An 18,402-nucleotide genomic window follows, 5' to 3' on the forward strand; every position below is an offset into this window, starting at 1 on the left:
GAGGGAAGGCAGTTTTTTAACATGGGCCATTCTCCCCATGTGAGGTGGTATCTCACTGTGGTTTTGATTTGCATTTCCCTGAATATAAGTGATGTTGAAAAAAAAAAAAGATCAGACAAACCATAGATCTGAGGCCTCTGGCAGGAGAGCGGGAGGAGAGGGATCAAAATGGAGGGAAGAGCACAAGGGACTATGGTGACAGTCACGGGTGCTCTGGTGGTGGCAGAATTATGGGGACTATACATGAGTGGAGAAATCAAAATGATGTAAGAAAATTAATTTTAAAGAGAAGAGGGAAGACAGAGGGATGTTTGTGGTTGAGTGGAACAGGTTTGGAAGATAAATTACTGCCTGGAGCAATATCAAACCCGGGGTGCCTGCAGAGCACCCCCAGGTACCACAGAGCACATCCCAGATGGAAATGTATGGAAGTCGTTTTATGTCTATCTGGGGCTCCAGGGAGCATATTGACACATGAAATGTTGCTGACCCCAAATTGCTGTAGTTGATGAGATCTCCCAGGAAGTGCATGAACTGAGAAGGGGTGCATGATGGAGGTCGCACCTGGGGAACAGCAGCGTCTGAGATTCACAGAAGAAAAATGTAGAGATACTTGTTTCCTCAATGGTGTCAGCTGAGTGCCTGCGGAAGCCACATATGGCGAGAGGAGCTGTGCATCAGAGAAGGCTGAGTCAGGCACACAGTGTGTCAGTGGAACCAGGGCTAAGGGACAGAGGTAGCTGGAGCAGGTGGGGACAATTCGGATTTTCCAGCAGAGGGAAAGATGGGTTATGAAACAAAGCTAGAAAAACAGAAAATAGCCCCTCATTCTGACACTAGGTGGGGGGAGGAGGGGCGACCAGGAAGGAGAGGGAGAACACAATAGGTTAGAATTAAATTATAGATGGTTTTGAAAGCCAAAAATATGAAGTTTAACAATGGGTGCCTGTGACGATTTTTGAACAGAAGAAATTTATAGTCAGAGCTGAACAAAAGGAAGAATTCTCTAGCAGATATGCATGCAGCTGACATTGCAGAGATCAAGGTAGAAACTCTCACAATAGAACCAGCATGAAGTAAGGTGCCTGAACTTGGAGGAAGAAAGAGAAAATAAAATCAAGTGGAAGAATTTATGGGAATTGACTGACAGGTCTGATGAATTCTAGGACTGAGGAAATAAATATAGAGTCCAGGTTTTGAGCCTGGATGACTAAGAAGCAGGCGTAGTATTTGCAAAAGCTGATCTGTGAGAATGAAAATCCAGGTGCCCTTGAGACAAGGAAAGAGGGCCATGACCTTGGGCGTGGTGGAGCTCTTCACTGCACCCCCCTCCTCCCAGGGCTGTGGTGGGTGTTTCTACAGCCTCAGATCAGGGGTCTTGGCTCTGTGGGGTGAAAGTGAGGTGGAGCTCAGCTGAAACACCCACATTTCTCCATTCTGCAGTTTGCTTTGTTGGTTGACTGTTTTTGCTTCATCTTAAACCAGAACTTGGTTTTCGCCTAGTAGCAGTTCACTGGGTGGGGCTTGTCCCCTGGCCTTCCTGGGTAGAGCTTGTTTGAAACTTTTCTTTATTTCCTATTCCCTGAAAGTAATCTGTCATCCCAGTTCCGCATCACTCCTCATTTACATAAGCACACCTTCCGGGCCTTCTGGGCCCTCCGCTTTGCTTTTGTTTAAGAACCAGAAGGTGCCAGTCTCCTTCACTAATCAGACGGAGGGCCTAGGGGCAAGCTTCCTGCCAGTTTGTAAATTCTCACCCTGAGAGACCCAGGAAGGTCGTAAAAGGGTAAGTGGGGGAGAAGGAGGCAGAGAATGTCTCCTCTCAGACCCTGAGCTCCCGGCTCTGTGACAGGCTCCAAAGGACTCACTAAGAATCTGCCTAAGGTCCCTTGAAATTCCCTGCAACTGCCAGAAACTGTTTCTTCCTGCATCTACTCCTTGTTGTTGTTTTTTTTTAAAGATTTGTTTATTTATGCATGAAGAGCTGGGGTGTAGGCCAGAGGTGGTGGGTGGGGTTCAGGTTAGAGGTTTCACCAGAGACAGAGTAGGGAGCAGACTGACTGCTCCCCACAGTCCTGCTCTGAGGGGAGCAGCGGGCCAGACAGGAGAGGTCTGCTGCACCCTGTGGGTCAGCTCCCTAGCCCGGGATCGAATTCGTGTTGCAGTGGCTGTGGATAGCTTCACAGTACTGAGACTTAACCCCTTGCACCACTAGGGAGGCCCCTACTCCTTGATTTTGTGAAAAAATTGCTTTTAGAAGTCTCCTCCCTCTCCTTAAAGGCAGTAACTTGCAGCCACGACCAGCTACATCATTTGCAGGGCTCCATTTTCAATAATTATTAAGAATTTCAAGCGGTGGCAGCAAAGCACTGAACCAGGCACAGGCCCTGATGGATCTTGGCCCAGGGTGCCCGGAGGTCACCCCGCCCACCAGGGCTGTCAGTGCTGCACGAGGTATGACTTTGCTATGCATCCCCACCTCCTGTGTGTGGGCTCACGTTTTACCCCACAGAGCCCGTGTCCCTCCCAGCTCACCTTCCACCTGCTCACAGACGTTTTCCATATTCTCTGCTCAGCAGCTTCCCAACTGTTCACACAACTTTCCCAGGGAGCCACCGCTAGAGAAGGATTCTCAGACTTCCTCCACTCAATTCACTCCAGCTTCTTTCCAGCTGATCTTTTTAGCCTTTGATATAGAAGATATTGACCTTCTGGGTGAGATTTGGAGCATTTTTTTTTTTATTTTTATAGAGGCATGCTTTATTTATTTGTTTGCTGGTTTGTTTGTTTGTTTTGTTTATACAAGCACTGGGTATAGTCAGAAGCGCGGGAGGGTGAGAGAATTCACCGGAGCCAGAGCGGGGAGCAGAGCAGGCAGAAGGACCGAAGTACACTGCTGAGGGGAGCAGCGGGCGGCAGGAGAGCTCTGCGCGCCATGTGGGACCCTCCTCCGGTGGCCGGGGAGCAGCCGGGGATCGAACCGGCGCCGCAGAGGCCGCGGGCAGCTTCGCAACCCAGCGCTCAACCACTGCGCCACCGGGGAGGCCCTCTGGGTGAGATTTGAATATTTTCTCCCAGTCACAGGAGCCGCAAAATGAAAAAGGTGAAGGGATGTCCTTTCCTTGACACCCCCATGAAGCAGCAGTGCTAGGGTTAGGGGAAAATAATGTCCTGAGCTAATCCCATACAGGTTTTGTGGACTCCACTTCTACTCCAGACTAAAGCCATCAAGACATTAAAAAAGACAAATCCCATCACCACCAATGAAAAGGTGGCTGGGACCTGAGGGTGGAGTTAAGCAGCCAGGTGGGTATAAAAACCAAACATGTGGGCCTTGGGCTGGCTCGCTGTCGCTGGCCTCCCGGCTTCACAGCTCCTGGCTCGCGGCAGCTCTCAGAGTGCCATTTGGGATTCCTGATTGGCGGATCGGGTAGGACGCGTTTAAAACTTTGTCTCCCACTTTTCTCCCAGAGCTGTACATTTCCTCATTTCCCCTTCCCTTGTAAATAAACCTTTTATTAACCTTCGCGTGTGCCTGCAGTAGAGCATTGATAAGTCCTTTTAAGCGCGCGGGTGAGCACCCACAGTCAGGCACCTGGTATAGGGGCTGCTCTATAACACTAGGGTTACCCCAGGGGGCGCCTGCAGCTGGGGTTTTCTTCCTGAGGAGGAGGGTGTGGAGAGGTCTGGGACATCCTTGCAGTTACAAATCCCACTTGACCACAGTCCTGCTCTTTAGCTATATGGATGTTATGATCTTCGTTTTTATCTAGATAAGGAACTAAAGCCCAGAGAAGTTTCATGAGTTCTTGAGGTCACACAGTAAGGAAATGGTACCATCAAAACTAAAATCCACTCCTTGAGTTCTCAAACACCCGCTTCTATTCTGCGTATATAAAAGAATCGACTGCTTTCTGCTTGCCTCCAAAGCTGAACAATTTCCAGCTAATTTTTATTTTCCTATTCTGACTCTTCAGAGACAATCCTGCTACCCAGTTTAACCTCAGGACCCACATGAATTCCCAAAATCTGAAGACAGCCATAGAGAAAATTACCCACAAAGGAGGGCTTTCGAACATAGGTATGTGATCCAGGTGCAGAAGATGCCAGCTTGCTGCTGTGGTTCTCTTCATGCAAGGTTGTCTTCTAATAGTCTATGTGGGAAGAAAAAATAGTAACAGTCCATCAAAAAGTGACTCCTAACATCTATATCTTCTTTAAGTGTTATCATGGATTCAGGGGCCAAAAATCTTCACACACGCTACAGAGGTTCAGCCTGCCTAGAGCTGGCCGTGGCCACTTCCTCAGGACCAGCCGTTATGACTGTTTCCTGATTGGTGTAGAGGGCCACTCCTCAATGTTAAGTTTTGTAACCTGTCCCATTCAGGAAACCACAAAATCTTGAAAATCTTGTTCTAATCCGCTGCTGTTAAATAGTATTAACTGTACAGTTTCCTTGTTTCTAGCTGAGTCTGCTATGATGTCTGTGCTTTGGCCGCAGGGAGGGGAGGGGCAGGAGGGGGCAGTCACCAGAAGTCCATGGTCTAGTCCTCAGCCAGTCAGGTCCAGAAACTCCATTTCATCAGTTCACCTGGCAGTGCCCAACATTAGTAAACAGTTTTGCACTAACCCAGAGGCTACCAGTGAGCCCGGGACAGTGCATTCATTTGTAAATGGTGGTCTGGCTCTGGAGGCAATGGGAGGGGTGACTGTCCTCTTCCCTGGGAAACTGCTCCGATCATCAATGTCCAAGGAGATAGAAAAGTGAGGTACAGTTACTTTGCATGGATCCCACACCAGCACTAGAACCATCTTTGAGAAAGCATTTTTGCAGTGACAGCAAATTTGATTCATTACTTCCTTCCTCACCACAGTGTACATCTCTGTAGACCAGTATATTAGCAATACAGAACCTTGGATCTTGGAACAAGCTACATAAATACTGGCGAAGTCACTGCTATCCAGGATCCCAGATCAATATTATCTCAGAGACAAGCATGATAGAGCTGAATTCTGATTTGTTTTCACTTTAAAACTTAGATAAATGAAATTCCAATAATATCTCATGAAGTAAAACTTCAGAAGACACATTATTTACTTCATGGGATTAGAGAGTTGTCTTAGTATGACATATTCTAACTCTGCCCTGCGTTGATTAGGGTTTGGGTTCAGAGAACAGAATCCGATCCACCTGTTTCAAGCAGAAAGGGATTTATGTCAGAGCAGTAAATGGTTTTGAGAATTATTGGAAGAGCTAAGGAGATGAACTCTAGGATGAGCTCTCAGTGGCAACTTCTAAAGCTTCCTAGAGAGCCAGGACTCCTAGGCTCTGCAAGGTTCTTGCCTCTTCCAAGACCAGGACACGGCTTTGCCTCTTCCAAGGCCAGGACACGACCTTCTGAATTCTGCCGCCACAGCCTCTTCGGGCATCTGCTTCAGCCAGGACACCGCCACCATCAGGAAGCTTCTGCTACAGCTGTGAGCTCCAGAACCACACCTTGTCTACCCCCTCTAAATCTACTGATGGTCTGCACCCCACCACCTCAATGCCACGCTAGTGACCAAACACAGCCACCCATGCTAACCCTGCCCCAGAGAAGTCAGATACCCCACTGTCCGCAGAAAGAGCAGAAACACAAGTCCAATCTCTGCCTCACTTTCCTCTCTAAATCTCATGTGAGCACATCAGTTCATGAAACTAAAACAAAGCCAGAGCTTTAGCTCAAAGGAGTCTCAACGAAGTCATTTTCACATTTACAGCCCCTTATTTTCAAGGCTTACTGAAGGTGGATGGAATGGGAGTTGAGCACTACCTGACCACATCCTCCAAATTTAAGGCAGTGTGAGATTAAGAGGATCTTCTATTGATGCCTGCAGTCCCCTGACATTAATATTTCACACATTCTAAGGCCACAGGAAATTTTCAGTCAAGCGGAGGGACCCATTGTCTCAGTGTTCTGGAACTTTCTAAGTTTTGCCAGTGAAAGTGCCCATATTCTCCTGGGCATACTGGATGCTTTAGCCCTTGAGGGAAATTTTCCCTTAGCTATGAAAGCAGTTCTCATCAGGCAAGGTTTTCCCTAAGCGACAGTGTTCTATGTAGTCTGCTCATGTGGGTTCTCCAAGACACTTTCCCAGCACCTGTTTATTTAACCAACTGGCCTTTTATTTGGCAAGAATGGTTATGCTTTCCAGAGGAGCCAGGATGCTGGCAGAAACCAGAAAAGCACTGAGTGTAACAACATTAGTCCTAAAGTTTTAAAAGAGTGGTTCTTAACTTACTTAAGTGAGGGATCCCTTTGAGAATCTCTTAAGCACTACGGCCCTCCTACCCAAATATATGCCTTAACATACAAAATACTATGCACAATTGAAGAGCATCTGTGTATACACATTCCCAGTGCCACCAGGGGCCGCAGACCCAGATGAGAGCCTGGCCTTACCATATGCATCTATCCTGACTCAGTCCTGACTTGCCAACCATCCCAGTTTGCCCAGGAGAATATGGGCACTTTCAGTGGCAAAACTGAGAAAGTTCTAGAAAACTGGGACAGTGGGTCTCCCTGCTTAACTGAAAATTTCCTGTGGTCTTAGAATGTGCGAGGTATGTATATGGGCAAGTGGAATGTCTTCATGACGTCTCATCACTATTACACGCAGCAAAAGCAGATTGTGGTGATGGAAATCTAGGCCCAGAGACATCAAGTGTCCTGCCCTAGGCCACACAACCAGTAGGTGGCACGGCCAGGGCTGAGCACAGTCCCTCAGTTAATGATGCAGTGCTATCCTGGCCAGCTAGACCGGAGCCGGGAAGCTCAGCACAGACATCACTGAGCCCAGAAGATGTGCTTCATGCACAAGCGCTCCCAGAGCAATGTGCTCCCCCGGGAGGCCAGAAAGAGTCTCTGTCTCTCAAAGCCAACCCCTCCCAGCCTAGGCTCCCAGACACAGGAGGGGCTGGCTTAGGGGCTGGGTGCGGTTCCAGTGACTGGCAAGAAGGGGCTTTTTTGTTCCCAAGAGTCTTTCTCCCTTGCTGATCCCTAAAGCTATTTTTTACTGAGAGAATTAGACAGTAGAGGCTTAAAATGAAACTCGAGAGGGAAATGGAAAATGGTGATGGTTGTCCAGCATTGTGGATGTACTTAACACCCGTGAACTGCACACCTGAAACAGTCAATGTAGTAGAAGGAAGGCAGGGAGGGAGGGTTGAGTGTGGTTTTGGACTGTGCGTCTGTGATCTGTTCCTGTGTTTATGATAAGTACGATCACTCCAAGCATGAGTTTTCTTTTCTTCCAGGCCGGGCCATTAACTTTGTGACCAAGAGCTTCTTCTCCAAGGCCAACGGAAATAGAGGCAGTGCTCCCAACGTGGCCGTGGTCGTGGTGGACGGCTGGCCCACAGACAAGGTGGAGGAGGCGTCCCAGCTCGCCAGAGAGTCAGGAATCAACATTTTCTTCATCACCGTTGAAGGTGCTGTGGAAAGTGAGAAGCAGTTCGTGATGGAGCCCAACTTTTCCAACAAGGTATGGAACTGCCCGGAGACACACCCAACAGAAGGATTTCCTGCACTTTGCAAAGCTGGCCCAGCCATCCCACTGGTTTTCTCCTTCCTTCAAATGGGTGTTAGCTCACCTCTAGGCAGAAGGGCCTCCAACAAGGGACTAGTGAGGCTGGAACCTGGAATTACCTTCTCAAAGCAACCCCCACAGGTGCGAGGGCCAGCATCACTGCCCTGGGAGGAGATGGAGAGCAGGGTCCCTAAGGTCCCATCTGGCGGCTCTCCTGGGTCCATGCAGAGCCCCACGAGACTCGCATCAGGCAGCTCAGCGCACGGGCTCACACCGACACACATGATTCACTTTGTCTGTCTCCTTCGCGGATCGCCCCAGTTTAGTTTGGGTTTCACAGTGAAGGCCACCTCATGCCTGTGAAGAATCTTCCAGCCCTGTGGGCCCCACAGAAGCAGAGGCAAGCAGGGCACGCACGGGGCATTCTGGCCCGCTCCCTTCCAGGACCACACCAGCCAGGTTGCTCAGTGTTTACTTGCCACTGCCTTGAACTTCTTCTGGAACAAGTGTGGGTGCAAATAAATAAATATTCACTTGCCTGGAGGCAGGGTTTTCTGGAGGACAGAGTTTGGGTTTTAAAGGCAAGTGTTCCAGGACTCAGGGGTGTCCCTTTGCTGCTGGCCTCAGTTTATTCCTTCCTGACAAGGGGGGTCATAGTTTCACCATGAGGGTTTACAGTGGGGGTTTATTAAGTGACTCCCTGCAAAAGTTTCTAGTACATTCCCTGACTCATTCAAGGGACCCCGTCTCTCTGGGCACAAGGCGGCTCTGGAAAGATTTCTTGACTCACTTCTCATTTCTTGAGTCATTGTCTTGTTTTCCCAATCAGAGCAACAGCTGGCTTTCATCCTCTGACGTGTTGGTGGCCAACGACGATCTCGTGGTGGCTGCCAGTGCAGTGAACTGAGTGCAGAGAGCCAGAAACAGAAACTGAAAACAGAGATTCACCTCTGGCTGTGGATTTGCCTAACCAGCGGGTCTCCACTAACGCAGAGACTGGGGGTGAGGCCAGAGCTCACTGGTGGGGGTCTTTGCCCCTTGACTGTGAAGGGGTGACCAGAGATGGGAAAGGGAGTCAGGAGGACTAGTCCAGAAAACAAGGGTCCGCTTGTTTCGTTACCTCCCCTGGAGACAGGCTGGAAGACTTGACCCCTGACGTGGCGAGTGTCCCTCTCCTCTGTCTTCCAGGCTGTGTGCAGAACAAACAGCTTCTACTCGCTCAACGTGCCGAGCTGGTTCAGCCTCCACAAGACCCTGCAGCCCCTGGTGAAGCGGGTGTGTGATACTGACCGACTGGCCTGCAGCAAGACCTGCTTCAACTCCGCCGACATCGGCTTTGTCATCGACGGCTCCAGCAGCGTGGGGACGGGCAACTTCCGCACCGTTCTCCAGTTCGTGGCCAACCTCAGCAAAGAATTTGAGATTTCGGAGACAGACACGCGGATCGGGGCCGTGCAGTACACCTATGAGCAGCGGCTGGAGTTTGGGTTCGACGAGTATAGCACCAAGGCCGACATCCTCAACGCCATCAAGAGGGTGGGGTACTGGAGTGGGGGCACCAGCACGGGGGCAGCCATCAACTATGCCCTGGAACAGCTCTTCAAGAAGTCCAAGCCCAACAAGAGGAAGTTAATGATCCTCATCACCGACGGGAGGTCTTATGACAATGTGCGAATCCCAGCCATGGCTGCCCACAACAAGGGTAAGCGGGTCTCTCTGGCCAGTGTGGGGTGAGCCTCTCATTGTGGTTTGATGGGTCCAAGGAAGGGAGAATCTTTTTATGCATTTGGTTTTGTCTATCACTTAATAAAAGGTTCAAAACTGTAGGGAGAGGGGCCTCCCTGGTGGCGCAAGGGGTTGAGTCTCAGCACTATTAAGTTATTGGCAGCCACTGCAGCACAAGTTCAATCCCCAGCTGGCCAGGGAGGTGAACTACATGGTGCAGCAGACCTCTCCTGTCTCGCCCGCTGCTCCCCTCAGCAGTGTATTGCAGTAGATCTGCCTGTTCTGCTCCCCACTCTGTCCCTGATGAGTCCTCTCACCCCCCCACACCTCTGGCCTATACCCTAGCTCTTGTATGCATAAATAAATAAAATAAATTAAAAAAAAAACTATAGACAGTGTATTAGGGGTGTAGTTAAACACCACAGGACTCTTTAAGGAGCAGAAATGAACAGGGCAGTGGGCTCTCGTGTCCTGGTTGCATGGATAGGATCTGTAACTATCAGGGCCTATATCTGTAACTATATTCTGGCAGCTTTAAAGAACAAGGACCCTTCCAAAAGGCCAACAATAATGTAATCCAGCAACAGGAGGGCCAGATACATTGGCAGGGCCCGTTCCTGGGGACATCTGTTCCTCTCACCTTTGTCCCCGCAGGAGTCATCACCTACGCCATCGGTGTGGCCTGGGCTGCACCGGACGAGCTGGAAGTCATCGCCACCCACCCTGCCAGGGACCACTCCTTCTTCGTGGACGAGTTTGACAACCTCCACAAATCTGTCCCCCAGATCCTCCGGAACATTTGTACAGAGTACAATTCCCAGCCTCAGAACTGAATTCAGAGCAAGCAAAGCACCGGCAAGGGCTGCCTTCCCGGCCAGCTCCGGGACCCCTCTGCAGTGCTTCACAGGGCCACCCAGGGCAGCAAAGCATGCGGGCATGGAAAGCAGATGCATTGTTATGACTTTTTGCCAGTGGGGTTCTGTGTACTTCAAAATGTGGAGTAGAAAATGCCCATACTTTTGTAAAATGCACCAAAATGATACATTCATTTGGAGGGTGCTATGGTTTTACAGTTTGAGAATTATTTTCAAAACAAATGTTCTGATAGGGGGCAGCACTTATCACAGGCTTGATGAGGGCTTTTCTGAGGTTTTTAAGATTTTTTTTTTACTTCTCATTAAAATTCTATAATCCTCAACATGTACTTTTGTCGTGATAATGTAGGAGTTGCTGAGTGAGAGGTTAAAAAGGACCGCGTGCAGCCCTGGGGCTGGGTCAAGGACAGGGTTTGTGGCAAGGCCACCCTCTGCTCTGCTCCATCCCCCAGCACCTGCTGTGCACCTGCCTCTGCTCTGAGGTGCCCACACACCACCCACAGGGGCGCTGAGAAAGCAAAGCAGCCACAGCAGCTCCAGATTTGCTCTCTTTTCACTGTTATCTGAACCCCTTGCACCTGCAACAGAGATTTCAGAGAGGTTGGCATGGCCTTGGGGGCCTGCATCTTATGTAAAGTACTGAGTTAGGCTGGTGCAGACACTTTCAGTCCAAGCCGCATAGCAAAATCCTTGGGAGATTAAAATGCTGGTTTCCAGGTCCCGCTCCCTGCCAGTAACATCAGAGTCGCTGGGAATGGAGCCTGCAGGTCATACTGCTTCGCTGCCAGGATTGAGAACAACTGGGCTGCCTCTGCGGGGTCCCCATTAGAGCTGCTTCCAGGGAGAGTCCCCAGTTACGCCTGAGTAACATCTAGTTTAGCATTTGTCCTGGATTCTTCATTTGTTAACTCATTATTAGTATTTGCTTTAAAGTAAACCACGATGGGATTTGGTGGAACTCCACTTCTGCCAATAAGGACTCATCTATTAGGATGTGAAATACATGTGAAGTGGGGAAAGGTAAAAAAGAATCATAGAGATGACTTCTTTAAATTGTTTTGTAAAAAATGCGTGTTGAAGAATGCTACTCTGAATGGAAGCAAAAAGAGGGTACCTTGTCAATACTTGGGACGAAATATTCACATAAAATATTTGAATTGCACTTAACTTGGTAACAAAATTTGAATTGATTATATCATTCATTTTACAGAATTTACACTGAATTTATTATGCTCAGTACCTGGAGAGTGTATTGCTATTAGAAATATTGAGGCCTAAGGAGAAGAATCAATTAAAGGTGTCAGCAATTTCAAATTTATTAACCATAAATTTTACTTTGAAGCCACTTGCGAAACTATTTGTTCAAAATCCTCAAAATACATAAATCGTCTGGGGCCTCCCTGGTGGCACAGGGACTAAATACAGTGCTATCAAGCTACTGCCGGCCACTGCAGCATGAGTTCTATTCCCGGCTAGGGAGCTGACTCACATGGCACAGCAGACTTCTGTCTTGCCCGCTGCTCCCCTCAGCAGTGTATTTCAGTAGATCTACCTGTTCTGCTCCCCACCCTGTCTCTGGTGAATCCTCTCACCCCATCCCCTGCACCTCTGGCCTATACCCCAGTCCTTGTATGCCTAAATAAATAAATCTTTTTTTAAAAAATACAAAAATCATCTTAAAAAGGAAGTGCCACATAAAATTATCAGTGATGCACTGTTAGTGCCTCAGCTAAAAATTCTGTTTTTGAATGTGAGGATAATTGACATGAAGGTTTTTTTTTCCTTCCAATGTTATAATCAATGTGCACATACAAGTTATTTTAATTTTTTTGAAGAAAAAGTTATTTTGGAAAACAGTTTTTGCATGTAACTATAGTATGGGGTCTTAAAAACAAATTTGTCATCAGTCAGTAAATATTCCTAAAGACAGTATAATTTAAATACTTTGGTGCTCTCTTTCATTCACAAATTTGTCCCAGTTTGGGAAACAAACTCTATGTTTATCTTAGTTATAGGTATTACAGTTTTGAAGATGAATGGAACTTCTTTGAACTGTTCCCTTATTTACGTGTAGTCAATAAATATTTGAGTGCAGACCTTGTGGGAAAAAAGATCATCAGATGACTGGATCAAGAAGATGTGGTACATATACACCAGGAAATATTACTCAGCCTTCAAAAAAGATAAACACATGCAATTTGCAGCAAAGTGGATGGCGCTGGAAGGGATCATGCTCAGCGAAATAAGCCAGAAAGAAAAAGAAAAATACCGGATGGTCTCACTCATAGCAGGAATCTAGAAAACTTAAATAAGGGACCAGGAAAATGAATAACTATAAGAAAGTGAAAATCAAAATCAACAAAAAACTATGAACCAGAGACACTTTTTGGGGGGTGGGGAGCGGGAGGGGAGGGATTGGGGTCAGAATGGGGGGGGTTGCAATTGTATGGGGAATATAAAAATAAAATTTATTATTTAAAAAAAAAAGAAAAAAGAAAAAAAAAAAAAAGAAAAGAAAAGATCATCAGAATCGAGGTGGTGCAGGTACTCCAGCTCATCAGAATTGTCTGTGGCTGCTCAAGTCGCCAGAGCTGGTGTCAGGAGTCACGATGGCGGGAGAAACGGTGAGCTTGTTCTGGTATGTTCGGGTGAGGGAAGGTAACTGGGGTGAGAAGATAGCAGGGACAGGGTTGGAGGGCCAAGGCTGGGGGCTTGTTGGAGGAAGGAGGAAGGTTTGGAAAGTCGACGAGGGAAGAGTAGACCTCTCCCCATTCCAGGTGTGAATACATGGGTGACAGAGCACAGACAGCCTCCACTCAGGAGGTTGCACAAGACAACTGGGTTTGAGGCAAGTGGGGGCTCTTGGGAGGTCATGACAACAGAGAGGAACTCCCCATGTGGGACTGGGTTAGACCAGGATTTGTCCAGAACAGTTTGGAGAAAAGTGTCCTGGTGATGAGGGGAACATGGGAGACATGGATATAAATGCAACTTTGTTTAACTTAACTTGTGCCCAACGCCACCAGGTAGAGCTAAAATCTTCACACTGGAAATGGAGGCTTAGAGACAGACCATGTCAAACCTGCCAAATGCAAAGTCAGGCCAGAAGACATTTGTGCAGATACAAAGGAACAGAGCTCCCCCCCCCCACATGCATACCTGCGGCTACAGATGGAAGGAGGGGGACTCCACTCCAGCCTTTGCAGAGCTCTCTGGGTCCCGCAAACTCCAGCACCTACATCCAAAAGCCATTCTCTCTCATTCCACAGTCTCAGCAGAAAGGTCTTCCATGTCCTTTTTCTTCCAACCAAAACAAGCAGACAAGGAGCATCAGATCAGCTCTTCTGAATAAACATGTGTCTAAACTCTACTTAATTTTCCCATCTCTCAGGAGGTAGAACCCTTGAAAGAGTTTCTTTGCTAAAGTTTTGTATCAAGACTCTGCTAAAAATTTCCAGCAGAGCTGACAAAATTCAAATATTTCTTTTTTTCTCTGGACTCTTTAAACCCTTTTGAGCAGAACCAATCATTTATGAAGTAAGTTTCCCAGCCATCTTAGGAGGCTGGCATGACTTTTATTTTTTATTTTATTTTATTTTATTTTTTTACTTAGAAATGACTTTTATTTATTTATTTATTTATTTATTTATTGAAGATTTATTTTTATTTATTTCTACAAGCACTGGGTACAGTCAGAAGCACGGGAGGGTGAGAGAATTCACCAGAGCCAGAGCGGGGAGCAGAACAGGCAGAAGGACCGAAGGACACTGCTGAGGGGAGCAGCGGGCGGCAGGAGAGGTCTGCGCGCCATGTGGGACCCTCCTCTGGTGGCCGGGGAGCGGCCGGGGATCGAACAGGCGCTGCAGAGGCTGCGGGCAGCTTCGCAGCCCAGCGCTCAACTACTGCGCCACCGGGGAGGCCCTGGCATGACTTTTATAAGGAAGACAACATATCTCTATCCATGGCCTTTCTAAATAATAATGTTATTTTCAAGTTACAACCTAAGAAAAGTTCGCCCTCTATGTTACCAATATATTAATGTAGTGAGTAGGAAATATGCTTGAAAGCATGAATTCATTTATTTTGGGAAGAGGCATTTATTCAGCTAATGCCTTTAAGGAATTCACAGTCTTACGGGAAACCACACACAAATGAACAGTTAAAATGGTATAATTACTATCATGGGATTATGCGTACCGAGCATGACAGCAGCTTGCAAACAACCTCTTGAGAAATGAAAAGGTAATAGCATCTAACAGTATTTGCTGCTTCACATGCATCAACTCACTTATCTCTATGATTTTCTAAGAGAAGTATTATTCGTGTTCTCATTTTACAGATCATGCAATCAGGGCATGGCGATGCCTATTAAACCCAGGCAATCGGACCCCAGGGTCTGTGTACTTAACCTCTGCTTCTTATAATAGTAGCACATGAGATGATCAAAGGGCTGCATCGGGGGTTCTCTAGTAAGCTTGACAATTTAAAATACACATATAATTCTGCAAAGTATACTCTGAGGATCTATTAAGTGTGTAAAGTGAAGAGTCTGTTAAATGTCCAATGAAAACTGCACTTCGCCCTTTCACTGCTGCTGACTCTCTCTGCCCTCACTTAGAATGGATGATTTTAATCTAGAGTCCACAGTTCCTGGGCTGTCCATCCTCTTGTTAAACTCCTATTCATCCTTCCAGCCTCCATCCGAATGTCATTTCCTCTTTGGAGCCCTCCCTGACCTACTCACATGGACAAGCTCTCTGGATACACAATCATGACCCACCTGTTTTTCAGGGTCCTCCTTAGTCCCTTTTCCCGAGGGGGGAATGCACATCAAGGACAAGGACTAAAGGGGATGAGAACTTCGAATCTAGGTCAATTTGACAGTGCCAATCCCTAATACGAAGGCGCGGGAAGGAGGGGAGACAAAAGAGAGAAATAGGATATGATGGCAAGAGAAACAGAGCGTCAAATTTCTTCCAGATTGCACTACTCTTTTGGATGCCTTTCTAAGGTTCATTACATTATGTGACAGTCAGTTTTTCTAGAACCAGAATCTTCTTCAGGCATCTACCCACAGGGTAACTTTATTCTTCACCTTCTGCTCTCATTGCTCTGTAGAAATGAAAACTCCTTTTTCTGTTTACCTTCCAGAGTTTCATTCAGCAAATATGATTTAAGCACCTATTATTGCTAGCTTATTTTATTGTTAGTCTTTTGCTAGGTGTTGTGTTAAGCACTGGGGTACAAAGATGAGTGAAAGCTGGTCCCTGCCTGAGGAACTTCGGGCTGGTGAGGGAGACACATGAATAACCACATATCCTCTGATGAGTGTGATAGGTGACAGGCAAGCGTGGGAAGGCCTCTTGGGCTAGATTTTCTGGGGAGTGTCTATTTTAACCAGAAGAAAAATGATAGCAAAAGCATCCTAGTAGAGGGAATGACAAGAGCAAAAGTAAGGAGGCACGAAGCACAGGGAGAATAACCATGGGCCAGGGCTGTCAGGAAGTGGAGCTGGGGAGAGAGGCAGGGCCAGGCCTGGGACGCTGTGTCGGTTAAAATTCTCTGTTGTGCAATGGAAATGCAATTCAAGGTAACTCATGCAATGGGAGACATTTGGAGAAGGAAACTGGAATAACACATGAACTCCAGTCTGGGAGACAGCAGCGCCTCAGAAAGGGAAGGACAGGACAGGACAGGCCAGGCAGCCCTCTCACTCTTCTGTCCTCCAGAATGATGTTCATCTGGAATAATTTGAGCAACCCAGGAGAGAGGGAACATGGTGAAACTTCCCACCCATTAAAGATTGATTAAAGATTGATGATACGGGCCACTAGCAAACTAAGCTGATGTGGCTGGTCGGTGAGCTCACACATCCCTCTAGAAGATCACCTGCAATGAACAACCTTTTGAAGCTCCCTGGAACATCAAGTTGTCTTGAGTGCATGTCCACATGCACCTGAGTTGGAAAACCATTTGCAGACTGAACACTAGTCTCCCAGCAATGTAGTCTCTATGTTTTGTTTCAAAGCTTTACCCAAGAAAACCAATAACATCTCTTCTTCTAGCACCTCTTTGGACTCAATGGATGAAGGTGTTACTTTTTTAATAGGCCTATTAGCCTATAGACTATTGAAAAACTATAAAGAAATCAAGCAAGCAGAAGTGCTATCTCTGGATCCACATCTATTCTTAGCATGAGGGCTTGACCGAGAAGAAATATGCAATTTAAAAAACATTCCCCATGGAAAACAAATAAGGTTAAAAGACCATAATTACAATAGACCCCTTCCCTCCTTTTTTAAATGTCCTATAATTGGTGCTCGCTTCGGCAGCACATATACTAAATGTCCTATAATTGAAAAACACTGAGCTTCACTTTGCCTCTGACATCCCACTTACACAAACTGGGCCGGTAGGCAATCAGCTGCCCAAGTAAGCAAATACTAAACTTGGCTTGGCACCTGAGACTTTCTTATAAAAAACACAATTCTAGCTGAATAGCTCCTTTCTGCGACGACTCTAGTTTCACACTTGGTTGAGGTGAGCAGGGTGTATTCAGGTTAATGGCAAATTGGAATCTGGATTCTCAACAAAGAGCCTTTACATGACTGCCCAGGGCACAGAAACCAGCAGGGTCTGGAAGCCATGGAAACCGTGCAAACATCAAAACAAGATCCCAAATCAATGCAATTGTTGTTGTTCTAACATCCCCAACCATCGGAAATCTGTATCCTGATGTTATGACACTGATTTTTTTTTCAATTATCCTAATACTATGCAGAGTGAAATCCTAGTGAAAGGGCATCTCTTTTCAACTTTAATAGGGGATTTGTGTGGCATTTGAACACCAAAGAGGGAACAGGGACAAGTTGAAGGTGACCAACCACTGTGGAAAAGACTGTCAGAGATCTGCATTAAGCAAAATAAATGAGCAGAGGCAGGGCAAGTTGGTGCGGTGAAATTTGTTTGTTTGTTTATTTTTTTCCCTAAGAGAATACCCTTGTCGAGCAGGAGACAACTGCAGTGTGGAAGAGGCGGGGATTTCTCCACACCTCCTGTGACCTTAACATGAGCCAAGGAACCCTAGCTGCCCGTGTCCCCCTAGGAAGAGGGAGCATTCTCCCAAAGTGCAAAATCGAACTTTTCACCCCAGATTCATTCTAATCCTGACAATTAGCAAAGATCTCTAGAAACAAAACACCAGTGGAGCCGTGGCAGCCTCGGTGGGGATTTGGCTCTTGGGCAGCAGCCCAGATGTGGACTGGGGCATCCCCCAGGGAACCCCAAATATTTGGTCCGCAGTGCCAGTGAGGATTAGCTGATTCCACTCGCTGATTTTTGCTGATACGACTTCATTTGCGCCCATAGCCTGGGGAGGCCTAGGGAAATACCGGTGACAACAGCAACACCAGTCACGGGCATCAGTCCTGACATGCCATTAACTGTGTCAGCAACTTTTCATTCACCAAGTCACTCAACACACACAAAACTCACGTCATTCAAATACATGTGAGTATCGAAACTACTCTTCCATGCTTCTTTTGGGACAGATGGGTCTCAAATGCCAATCAACCATCACTGGGAATGTGTTATGTGCTGAACATATTGTCATAACTCATTATGTCCTCAATTAGTATTCCATTTTCCAAAGGAGGACAGAGAGACTCAGAGAGGTTTGGGAGTTGGTAGTTCACACAGCAGGTAGAGGGCAAGTGAGGCCAGAAGCCTGGGCTGCCTGACTCCAGCTTCAGTGCTCTCCTTGTAACAGAACAGCCACCCCCTCTGCTTTTCCGCCCCTTTGCACTCGTGAGTCACCAGCCGCTTTGCCCTCAAGCCTGTTTCCTCCTCCCTCCTGCTCATCTTTTCACCTCCACGCACTGTGCTCGAGTGCTGCTCCATTTCTATTTTCTACTCTGCAGCACGAAAGCCAAGGCTTAGAAGACTGGAAAGTTGCTTGCAAGTTCTCTGTTGCCTTTTGCCTTCTGTGTCCCTTCTATGCTCCTCTGATCATCACGTAGGAGTTGCTCTTGAGAAGAGTTTCATGTGGAATGAGTGACTGATACTGTGTATGTTCTGGGCAGCTGAGGGGTGAAAAAGAAGCAGTTCCAATGTGGAGCCTCTCCTAAACTTTCTATCTTAGAGCGAAGGCAGTTCCTTCCACAGATAATAACGGTGTGGCCGTGGTAGGGGACGGCAGGACTGCGGCCCCCTATGTGTAACCCATGGGCAGGGC

General features: G+C 47.2%; 1 protein-coding gene across 3 annotated transcripts in view; it reads left to right on the top strand.

The window, feature by feature from the left end:
- Positions 1-10,127, top strand: part of VIT (vitrin) — a gene marked incomplete at its 3' end in the record, with an annotated part of 73,655 nt that extends 63,528 nt beyond the window's left edge. For all 3 annotated transcript variants that reach the window (XM_084235848.1, XM_084235847.1, XM_084235846.1), the window contains 4 exons: positions 3,978-4,081; positions 7,298-7,524; positions 8,758-9,271; positions 9,949-10,127. In XM_084235848.1, the coding sequence (XP_084091974.1) occupies positions 3,978-4,081; positions 7,298-7,524; positions 8,758-9,271; positions 9,949-10,127 (1,024 nt within the window). The remainder of the gene's footprint in view (positions 1-3,977; positions 4,082-7,297; positions 7,525-8,757; positions 9,272-9,948) is intronic.
- Positions 10,128-18,402: the final 8,275 nt, after the last annotated feature.

The sequence above is a fragment of the Talpa europaea genome (assembly GCF_964194135.1).
Source record: "Talpa europaea genome assembly, chromosome: 6".
In the NCBI taxonomy this organism is placed as follows: domain Eukaryota; kingdom Metazoa; phylum Chordata; class Mammalia; order Eulipotyphla; family Talpidae; genus Talpa; species Talpa europaea.